General features: G+C 43.0%; 1 protein-coding gene across 1 annotated transcript in view; it reads left to right on the top strand.

The window, feature by feature from the left end:
• The first annotated feature begins 264 nt into the window (after positions 1 to 264).
• The window catches only part of LOC116996622 (RING finger protein 150-like), an 82,412-nt gene continuing 70,867 nt past the window's right edge, over positions 265 to 11,809 (top strand). Inside the window, exon 1 of the mRNA XM_033060477.1 lies at positions 265 to 741. Within this exon, the coding sequence (XP_032916368.1) occupies positions 276 to 741 (466 nt within the window). The 5' untranslated portion in view covers positions 265 to 275. The remainder of the gene's footprint in view (positions 742 to 11,809) is intronic.

The raw sequence follows: 11,809 nt of genomic DNA, 5'->3' as shown, positions 1-11,809 counted from the left end.
CGAGGGGAGGAAGGGGCAGGAGGGAGGAGGGAGAGGGGAAGGCGGGGACGGGGCCAGCCCGAGGAAATCAAACGGCCCCGCCATGAATTAGGCAGCGGCCGCAGAGGGGAGGGCCCCCTCCCCCGCTCGCTCGCTCTCTCTCTCGCCGGTCCCCGCACGGCGCCGGCGGGAGCAGCGCCGCCCCGCTCGGAGCGCGGCTCGGGGCGCGCACGCACACACGGACCGGCGGCGGCGGGAGGGAGGGAGGGAGGGAAGGAGCGCGGGGGGGCCGGCAGATGAAGATGGCAATGTCTGTGATCCAAGCGTGCCGCAGCCTGGCGCTCTCAACATGGCTGCTGTCCTTTTGTTTCGTGCATCTGCTGTGCCTGGACTTCACCGTGGCCGAGAAGGAGGAGTGGTACACGGCCTTCGTCAACATCACCTACGCCGACCCGGCGGCCGGCAGCGCCGAGCTCCGCAGCGAGAAGAGCGAGTGCGGGCGCTACGGCGAGCAGTCGCCCAAGCAGGACGCCCGCGGGCTGGTGGCCCTCTCCGCCACGCCCGCCGACCGCGACGCCTGCGACCCCGGCACCCGCTTCAACATCCCGGCGCCGGGCAAGAGCTGGGTGGCTCTGATCCCGCGGGGAAACTGCACCTACAAGGACAAGATCCGCCACGCCGCCGCCCAGAACGCCTCCGCCGTCGTCATCTATAACATGGGCTCCAGCAACGCCAACGAGACCATCACCATGCCCCACGCAGGTGAGCGAGCCGCGCACCCCCGGCTGCGCTCGGAGGGATGGATCCCCCTTTCCAGCCCGCTGCCAGCATCCTTGGGCCGGGAGCTGCTGCGGGAAAGGGTCCTCGCACCTCCCGACACGGAGCGGGATGCGCTGGGTGTCCGTGCTGGGGGCCGTGCAGCTCCTCTCCGTGCTGCCATGGCAAAGGATGGATGTGCTGCTGGCATGTCCATAGCGATGCACGCCGGTGCTCCAAAGTTTGGGACGTGTAAAGTTTGGGTCTAGTCAGAGGAGTGGGGCTCTGGTCCCACCGGTGTTTTGTTGTGTCCTGAGAGTCCTCTGGCAGGTGCCGTGCGGGACCGAGCGCGGCTGAGAGCTTGGGAAGAGGAGAAGTTGGAGTGTTGTGGTGCGGGCTTATCAGGAGGTGCAGTAAAGTAGAGAACACGGTGTCCACAGGCTTGGCTGCGATCGTGTAAAAGCTGCGAGATTGGGTAGGAATGTCGAGTATCTGATTTGGTGAGAACATGAGATATGTTGTCCAGGACTGGGATGGGGGAGTGTTTCTCTCTCCCAGGTGAATGTTCTGGTGGAGTTCGTGCTTGCAGTGTCAGCACATGGGTGGTCGGGTCCCAACATGTGCTTGTCAGCTTGAACCCAGTCAAAATCCGGTCATTCAAAATAACTTAAACCCTGGCTTATGCCCACAAAACTCCCCCACCCCCCACTGTTTCTGCTTGATCTGAAATAATGTCTTAAAAACAGCTCACCAGATTTATATTTAGGGACAATGCTTTCTGCCAGGGGTCACTTGTCTTTTATACCAGCTGCCTATGCCATGGAGATAAAATGCCACCTATTGTGAAATCTCCGTTTGGTTTCCATCCAGTAACTAATCGTGCCCAGCTGTTTCATGCCAGTTGAATTTTAGGAGAGTTGGAGTAAATTGAAACACAGAAATGCTGCAAAACAGGATGTTATTCTAATGACATGTTAAATTTCCACAGTAAACTAGCTAGCTTGGATGCACTGAGAGGCAATTTGTTGCCTAGCTGTAGTGCTAAAATACTGTTGATGCCAAAGCAGAGATTTTGGAACCTCTTGTGTCCAGCCTGTCTCAGAGATTACCCATTTGTGTTGGGCAAATCAGTGTTTCTTTGGTAGGGTTGGTGGAAGATGGGGTTTTTTCTAGTGTTTGCCTTTGGTTTTGTGAGACAAGCAACTCATAACCTCTTGAGCTTCCTAAAACTATGTTTTATAACCTGCCCATGGTTTAGCAGCTGTTCAGATTATACTTCTTGCTACTTTAAGTATCACAGATTATATACTACAAAGTATAAAGCAGTAGGAGCTTGGCATACTTATGCACTCTCAAAGTAAAGCTCAGGCTGTTTTAAAACTTAAAATGCAGCATAGTTTGCTCTTCTCGACTAAGTTTCTCTAAAACTGCCAACATGTTGCATTAATTAATGGTTTGCCTGGTTTTAAAGTATGCACTAAGATGTTTTCCCACACAAATGGCGTTTAATTAAGAAACGGTGGGAGTAAAAAATGTGTCTAACCTTTTAAAATGTTAGAGCTCTGGTTTGTTTTAAAGTCTGAGATGAAGTGGAGAAGGAAACTTTCTTACTAGAAGTCACCTCAGATTTAAAAAATATGATCATAATATCAATTATCCTGGGAGCAGCTTCCTTTACGTGATATGATTCCATAGGATTTGTTCTGAGAATCCTTTCTGGGTACTGAATTGGTACCCAGCAGTGGGTTTGTTCAGCAGCAGAGGCTGAAATGAAAGGAAACTTTCAGAAATTAATCTGGACTTGTGGAACATGATCAGTGAGACTGCTTATTGATTTGATGAGGTTGTCTTCATTCCAAGGATTTTTGTTCAGCGAAGTTGAATAATGGACAAAAGAAAAAGAAAAACCTATCCTCTCCACATGGTCAAAACTGAGAGGAGTTTTAGAGCACATGTCTGATGGAACAGAAGAAAAGAAAAAGAATTATTCATAGATATTTGGCAATCTAGCAGGGATTCAGAACTTTACTCTCCCTCTGGTACCGCTGTTACTCTGGGACAACGTGGATGGTCAGGCTGCGTAAAATTGTTTCTAACTTGCAGCCTTTGACATTTGCTTGTTTCCAGTCTAAATGATAGCACCAGATTCAAGGGAAAAATGAATCAGTTTCTTGGTTTCTGACTTCAGCAGCATCTGCAGTGCTCTGCCCACGCGAAATCCTGGAGTGGGAAGAAGAAAATTCCATCCTGGAAAATACTTGGAGGTTGAGAGGGAAGGGTGAAATATGACCTAAAAAAGCAATTTAAAAATCTAAAGAAATATGATGTTACTCCCTTTTTATTTTTTGTTTTCCTCTCACAGATTTTTTTGAAGTTTCATAGAAGCTTAAACAAACTCTTCCTATACAGAAAAGTTTATCCTGTTGCATAACCATGTGACTTCTGCCCTTACTAATTAACTTTTACTACTAAGAGTAATACTACTCCTAAGAGGTTTTTTCCCTTACATTATTCTCTTCTGTATTGCCTTCTTTCTCTTATTGTCAGTTTACCTCTGTGCTTCTTTTTCTGCTCCTCTCACCATTGTTTCCATATCCTCTGCTTCATTCCCTGCCTTAACCATGTTACTTTGCCATTTCATAGTGCTTTGCCCTTGCCACTTTCTTTCCAAGGCACTCTTTCTTTTGCCAAAGAACTTACCTCATGGCTCTATGTTTAATTATATTTCCTGTTTTCTGCTACAGTGCATGCCAATGACCCTTTGCTCATGTGATGCCTCCTGATTTTGAAATCTATATGCAACTGTAGCAAGACACTGTGTGTGAAGTCCAAAGAGGGTTCACAGACCCTCCCACCACCCCCAAATCAAAACCAGGGTAGTTTTACATCAAAGCTTGTTGTGGAAATCTTCAAATGTGACTCTCCAGGACTTATTTATAGAGCACACAGCACAGAGTGTGCAATCTGAACCAGTTCCATCATCCCATGGAAAGCCTTTGCTTTCGGGGAGCTTGTGCTGAGGTCACTGCTTGCACACCCAGAAGGGTGAGGTAGAGTTTTGACACCTGCATTCTCAGGGCATGTGGAGCTCTGGGATTCTCCTGCTAGGATGTCCTTAGCTTGTGTATCATCTGCTGCAGCCTGTGCAAACTGGCACCTTTATTTTGATTGGCTTGAAGGATGGCATAGGAGCTGTGAGTATGACTTTGTTTGCTTTTTGACTAAGTAGGCTCCTATCAGAGAAGGAGAAAAAGCATCTAGAATTTCTATTTGGGTGCTTTGCATTTCTCCTAGATCAACTTTCCTAGCAGAAATGTTCTTTAATAATATAGAGGATGTTCTTTTTTCTCCAGAAGTATAATCCATGTTGGATTATTGGTGTTGACTGGGTTTTCTCATTGAGGTTTTTTCTTACTCAGACCAAATTTGCCATTATCTAGGTTTGAAAAGGCCCCATCCACTGTATCTACATTTAATAATTTAATATTAATTTGCAGTAGTCTTACTACCTGTTCTAGCACATATCCTAAAATTTCCTCTGAGCTCTAAATAGAGACAGTAAGAGAGCTTTCCAGAAGGTGATTCAAGGTGAGAACTTCCTTCTCTACAGTTCATATTTGAGGGAACCTACATGGACCATTTCTAACATTTCTAACTTGGGAACTTGTCAGGGGCTTGGGGCAAGGGAAGAATGTTAACTGTGACTGTACCCTGTTCCTGTGTGGGTAAAAATCAAGTCTATAATAAGATCCAGTTGGAATTCTGAGGTGCACAGATTATCTCACGTGCTGCAAAGGGGGCCAGACTCAACCTGGGGCATTCAGCTCAACAACAATCTCTTCCTTTCTACTCAGATTTTTGTTCCTTGATCAATGACTAGTCTTACCTTTTACATATTCCAGATGTGCTGGAATTAGTTTGGGCTTTGGGCTGCCCTGTAGATTTGAACTGATGTGCAAATTAAACACCAAAGTTGAAGATTTCTCTCTTTACAGATTTAATTTAGAACTGTAGCTACATTTTTTTCCTTATTAAAACAATAGTTTTCTTAAGCTTTTGTGGAATTCTAATGAGGAGAGCATTCACACTGAATTTACATATGGACAAGTGTGAATTAACAGAGGGCTGGAGATTTCAGCCTTCCAGAGTCTGCCATAGTTTTGTTTTTTTTTCCAGGCACCCAAGATTGATTCCCAATAGATAGTCACTCAGTGGGGGAGGGAGATGATGAGTGTATCTCTGAGCCCTATCCATTGAGGCATTGCTAGGATGTACTGCCATCCTTAAGAACTCAGAACTCCTGGATCCATCATGTAGGCCTGGCTTTCTGCAGTGTTGGAAAATCTAGTTCTTTGTGTTTATCAAAACTCAGGATTTCCAGCTGACAGCTGTCCCACTGCATTCCCTGGTGAGTCACTCTTCTGCCACTAGTTCTGCTCTGAGGAGGTTCTGCACTGCTTTACTGCCCATATGTTCAGCTGTGCCAGGTGGAGGGGGCACAGGTAACTAGCTCAGGTTGAACTGAATTGAAAGGAATTAATTTGACCTTCAAGGACTAGAACAACAAAATAATACTGGTCCCTGGCACTGCTTGGGACAGCCACCTCACCTGGGCACTGAGTTTTGTGGTTAGGTGAGACACTCTTTAGCTTGTTGAGTGTTGCATCTCTCAGCCTCACAGCTGGGTGATGTCTCCTCCAGAGCACACAGTGGGAAGAAAGACAGTGGGAGGATACTGAATCCATTGAGCTTTGGATCGAGTCATAAGGCACAGCTTTCCCTACAAGGTGGTGAAGTATTGATTCATTGAAGATTTCATTGATCCTCCAAGCTTATTGATTGCAAAAGCAGCTAGATTTCTGCTTTGGTTATCTGCAGCATTTGTACACAGTGACATTCGTACAAGTGCTGTCTTCAGAGCTCTGCAGTAGAAGTGACACAGCAAGGAGAAAATCTTCCTCAGGAACAAAACTGTATCCATATCCACACTAAGTGGTGATCTGGAGCACCTCCTTTTGCTATATAGTCCTTAGGAGAATGGCTTGCTTTTGAGAAAGCAGTGCTTTGTCCTAGTCCCATTGATACTTTGCCTTTAAAATGGTATATTTTAGCTTGGGTTATTAGAATGTTGTGGCAGTCTGTGGCTTAGTGTAGCTCACTAATTGCTGCAGATATATTTCTGTGCTATCTCCCTTCACATCACAGAAAACTAACTAGTTCAGAGTCTTTTCCTGGTGAGACAAGAGGACACTTTCTATGTTTCTCATGTAAGCAAAAACCTAAAAGAGCCCATTATTGTGCAGCACTTGTTTGATGGAGCTCCTGGTGCTTTGTCATGTGAGATGACTGAGTTTCAAGTGACCTCTGCCTCTGTACACCACGAGCCAGGCTGATGAAGAGTTAGGTCTTTATGAAGGGATAGCCCAACAATTTCTCCACTTCCCAATAATTTCTGCATAGCTAACCTGCACAGAAACAGCATTCATTCCAAGACAAGCCCCACTTCTGCCCTTTCAGCTGCATTTGAGTAACAGTCACTTGATGACTCCTTTGGTGCAGAAGGGAGGGAACAATGCAATTATTGACTCATAGAAATCAGATATGGAAAAGATTGAGTAGTCCATGTAATGTTCCACCTTACTAATGCAGGGCTGCTTCCTACAGTGTCACCATCCTCTCCATCACAGTGCTTTCTGCTTAGCACCTTGCACAGGAAAGGATTTTGGGGTGCTTCAGAAACAAATGCAGTGTTAGGAGAATGGCTCTTAGGCAAGAGATACAAAATGTAGGAAGATTTAAATTAGTAATGCTATACATTGCAGCAATATTAAATTCACATAACTTCCACAGCAGCTAAAGATAAGTTTAAAAGCCAACTGTATCCATTGTATGTCACAGTCTAGGGGAGTTATATAGCAATTGTGAGAAAAAGGAAGTGGTAAAATATTTTGCAACTAGTTGTGTGCAAATAGGTTTTACTGTGATGTGTCTTTATTTGAAGTGGGATGTGATCCCAGACTTTGTTCATGACCAGTGCTCTGCTCATTTCACTCCTTAGTGTTTTGGTTTCTTTGGGAGAGAAATCTGGGTGGTTCAGCCTCAGGTCAGGCACTGCACAGTTTGACCATTCCTGAATGAGGATGAGCAGGGGTCAGGGACCCCTCAGAGTATCCTGCTTTTCATGAGTGCATTTGGATGTAGTGTCTCAGAATGTAATTCTCTTGAGAACTACAAATTCTGTTACCTGGAGAAGAAAACCCAAACCTCTTAGATGAAGCCTTAACTTTAAAAATTCACCATATTAAATCTACCAACTGTATATCTATTATCTGATGCACATTAGTATAATTCTTCAGCCACCTGAAAATTACTGAGTTAGGTTCTTAGCAACAGCTGGAAACAATGGGTTTTAGTTCAAAAAAACATGGAGGGAAATACCTCTTGTTTTACCAGTTCTAATAGGTTGTAAATATTGTTTGTTTATGAGAAAATCAATACTATGCAACTGTGTTTTACAGGAGAGACCTAACAAGGGCATTCTTGACTTTCTGTCTCCTCTTCAATAAATTACTTGAAATGACCCTTAGAAAACTGAACTGAGGAGAAATGAAGGAGACTACAAAAGTTAAACTGTTTGTTTTATTGCTATTCTACACTGAAATATTAAAAGCTATTATACTTTATTCTGTGCTACTTAAAGAGAATAGATTTTTTTAATAATTCTTCATTTATTTTCCCTCTCAAGAGTGGCCAATAAATAATGTCAATAAAGTGAAGTGCCTGTTCACTTGCCTCTGACACTATAATCATGGTGATACTCAATTATACTGTGGGACCTAAGGGTCTGTCACAGTTTTGGTCTCTAATTTGATGTGTTTACCTGTGTTTATGTACAGGATATCCTGCTGTAAATTGGAAAGGTATTTTCAGTCTGAGACAAAATTAAATGTATCTTTTTAATTTGCAAACCCTAGAAACAAAAATTGCAGCTGTGTAGCTCCATAGAGTCCTAGCTTCAGTGTATCTTGTGTACTTCTTAAATAAAGATAGAAACATTCCATCTGCACAGGAATGCAGTTCCTCCAGGGATACATGGAATAGGGTGGGTTGGCAAGTGCTCCCTTGTGCTACACACTTAATGAGACATAGCTTTTTAAAATTAATTTGTATTCCACAGTGTTTGTAAGCCTTTATCATGAGAGAGGACCTCAGCAGTGGGGTGCTCCATAACAAAGCAGTTGTTTTTGTATGGTTTTCTGCCAAGACAGCCCCTTACTACTGACATATTTGTGTATGAACCATCATCATTTGTCACTGAAATGGGCTTAATGATGCAGGATTTTATTCTTCCTCGTAATTTGTTCCATATCCTAGCCTTCCTCCCTCCTTGTATGCTCTTTGGTTTGCTTCTTACTGTTCAAATCTCTCCATACAAGCCATCTCTTTTTTGCAAGTCATTGTAAGAATATCTCACCAGATAATATATGTATTATATTATTAAGGGAATTATACATCGCATTAATCTCTGGCTTCCAGCTTTATAAATCACACATCATTAAATTGTGCTCCTCTTTTTGTGGTTTCACTTTGCAGTCCTTGTCAAAAAATTATTTTTCTTTTCGGCATGGTCACTGTTATGTTACATTGAATGTGCCTGACATTACATAGGCATGTTCAGAATGAACAGCCTAGTGGGTAGTTTCATATTTAATTAACATATATACCTAATCTTAAGATTGCTGTAAAATGTGTCAGCATTAGTTGAATATGTGTTGTGGGTTGCTTGGGTTCAGACCCAGCACAGTAAGCTTTAAGGTTTTATTGTTTTGGTTAAATTGATTTGTGAAGCACTTGAGAAGCTTTTGCACCTAATTGTTATTCTCATAGTAGCAGAGCATTTCCAGATCCTCAGGATCAAAGCTCTGGCTGTCTAACAAGTTTCACTATAAAAGATTTGCATTTTCCAATTATGCAAGGGTTCTCTATCAGTATTTGATAAAGATCTCTCTGGTTTTACATCCTGTGATGCTAGCTAAAATGCTCCTATTCTTCTTCCTTTTCCATTTCAGTAGTTTCTGTTAGAAGACAGAAATTATTTCTGCTTTTCCTTTGCCCTTTCAAAAATCTCTGTGTTAGAGAATCTTAAATCTTCAGCCATATTTCTGGTACATGTCTGTGTTTGTACTCAAAAATAAATCAGTTTTTAGAACAGGACAGTCTGATGCTGCAGTCACATTCATGATTACTCCTTGTACTTGCACAAAGTATGCTTTCCCCTCTTGTGCCTTTTAAAGCTTTGATTATATGCTTATTGTCTCCTAGTCTTACCTGCCACTATCATGTTCCTTGACACAGGCAGCTTTTGCAGGATTGTGTAATCTCTGTGCCTGGTCTCTTACTGCTCTTTGTGTCCATGTGTTTGAAGTGCCATCTGCTTGTCCATCAAATCCATACCTTTACTAAACACTTTATCAGAATTTCTCATGCTGGAAAATGAGGAGCTGTCTGAGTAAAATACATTATGTCTTTTTATAATGCTGTCTGATGTATTTGCCTTGCCTTATCTTTCCTTTCTCTTTCTACCTAATTTTTTCTTTCCTTTGGTTTGTTGGGCTTTTTTTTCTTTATTATCCCTGCTTCCAGTAAATCTTTTCCTTGGGCTTCTCATCCTTTTTTTTTCTCACCTTCTTCCCTTTCCCTTTATGCACCTGTTTTTCATCTCTACTATTTTGATTTTTTTTTTATCTTTCTGCCCACTCCTTACCAGGTTGACAGAAGGAGCCAAAGGCTATTTGCTTTGCATAAGTACTGACTGTAAGAGGAAGCAGAGCAGGATTATGCTCTTTTGGTGGCTTTTCCTGTGCAGCTGACTCTGGGTTTAAAGAGCATCTGCTGTCTGCTGCTCAGGGTGTGTTCAGAGGAGGGGACACCAGCAATTGGGAAGTCATCAGAAGAGTGACAGGCACAGCACATTTGCTGTGCATAGAAGGGGTTTGTGCTGAACACTCCCAAGTTGTTTTCATTAATTCTAAATTATGGTCTCCTCTCTTTCATACTTTTATAGAAAAAGATTAAGTTTCCCCACACACTGGATGCTAGAAAAACTGATGGGAATTTTTCTGTCAGAACTGTTTTTCTTAGGCAGTGAAATGGATTTGTAGCAGAAAACTGTTTTGGAAAGTTTTTGCTCTCTGCAAAAGATCTTACAGGTCTGGTTTGAATAAAAATTTTATTTTAGTAAATATTTTATGTTTCTGAATTTCAGTTTCAGAAGCAGTTTGGTTTCCCTTTTCCTTTATTTGGATGATATATTACATTTTATTCAGCTTCTACCAGCTTTAGATATTATTTCCCTTCCAGAGCACAGACCTGACTTTTTCCCAACTCACTTTTCTCTGGGAATCAATGCATGCATCTGATCATCATCAGTATTATTTAAAGATACTGACCTCAGGTTTGCAGTGCTGAATTTCCTTTCCCTGTGGCTGGGTGACAGCAGCTTTCTGTCTTCCCCCAGTGCAGTCCCTAAGCTGTGTAGGGTCTTTAGCCCTTGCTGCTTGTCTTTACTACCAGGTTTCAGTTCTAGAATACACACAGGAATGATACTCAGTGTGAGGTGAAGATTGCTCTCACAGATAAAGGCATAACAGGGATCAGCAGCTGTCAATGCAAGTGAAATAAATTCAGGTTTGATGCAATTTCTCAAGTGGTTGCCCATACCTTAATGTTATTCTTATGGGACTGGATAGTTCTCTAAATGTCAAATCCTGGTAAAAATGCCCCATTCTCTGGGGAAATTATGGTGGTATTTGTACAAGGAAGGTTAGAGAAGGTGTTCACAGTAGTTGTTATGATTTTAGGGTACTTCTCTGGAACTACCATCCAGCTCTTCTCCACACTTGGAGACCCAGAACTGCTCTCACAGGAGCTCTGCACGATGGGCAGAGATAAACCCAATGCAGTGAAGCATCAGCTTTTCACAAGAGGATCTCTGCAAAGCCCTTAGCTGGGTGACAGTGATGAACCAATGTCAGCTTGATATTTCTTTGTGACTGTTGCTCATAGGGAGGAAACTGCTAGAAAAGGCAGTTGCAATAAAAACTGTCTGAGCCACTTCTATTTTTTGTGTCTGAAGACAGCTAGCAAATGCAGAGAGGTGTCTGTAAGTCTCCACCAACCAATCATTTGCTGAAGATCATCTTGCAGCATGACAGATGTGAAACCCTTTTTCTTCTAAAACTTTTCATTAACTGTTGAATGCCAGCAGGAGGGAATATTGTGATGGAACTCAACCTGGAGCAGCAAAGCTATCACAGGTGGGGATGAAATCAAAACATGATGGAGCCATCATTCACTTTGCCAGAGAAACAGCTGAAATAGCCAGTAGGTCAAAGTCACATGGATGAACCTGAATCCTGGAGAGGTGAATTCATGTTGATGAGAAAATAAAAGCCATCAAAGTAGGTGGTGACCCCTGTGGTCTCCCCATCATGTGGGAAGTCTTCCTCTCAGAGACTGTGAAATGTCTTTGACTAATCCATATATCTTAAACTCATTTCAGTTCTTCACTTAACCCCGTTTCTCACTGGCACCCACTGTCATGATCTTTGACATTCTCTTGTTTGCTGCCTCACTGCTGTTTGTCCCAGTCCCTCCTTGCTGCCTTTACAGGTGGTGGGATCATTCCTTGAGATGATGAGGTTCTTGGTCAGCTCCAGTTTGAGATTGTATGTTTTTCTCTTGTTGCATTTAGCAGTTTTGCATGTTTGGGAATGGTGGATTGGATTGCTCCCAGAGTGCTGCCCAGCTGGATCCACAGGTGAATTAGATAGAGAATGAATCCCAGGTGAATTAGATGGGAAAAGCCACCAAACAGCTTAAGTGCCTGGGAAAGCCATGAGCTCTGTCTAAGGCAGTTGGGATCCTCTAGGGCACAGGGATTCTTCAGGGAGCTCATCTGTCATCTTCACTCCCCTGACCTACTGCCCCCTGCTTAAGAAGATACACAGGAAAATTTCCTTTTTCAATGTATGTGGGAGTTTTTTGGTTTTTTTTTTCCCATCTAGAAACATTC

This window comes from Catharus ustulatus, chromosome 5, assembly GCF_009819885.2.
Source record: "Catharus ustulatus isolate bCatUst1 chromosome 5, bCatUst1.pri.v2, whole genome shotgun sequence".
NCBI lineage: Eukaryota > Metazoa > Chordata > Aves > Passeriformes > Turdidae > Catharus > Catharus ustulatus.
The sequence above is the reverse complement of the archived record's forward strand: the minus strand, read 5'-3'. Positions and strand labels throughout refer to the sequence as shown.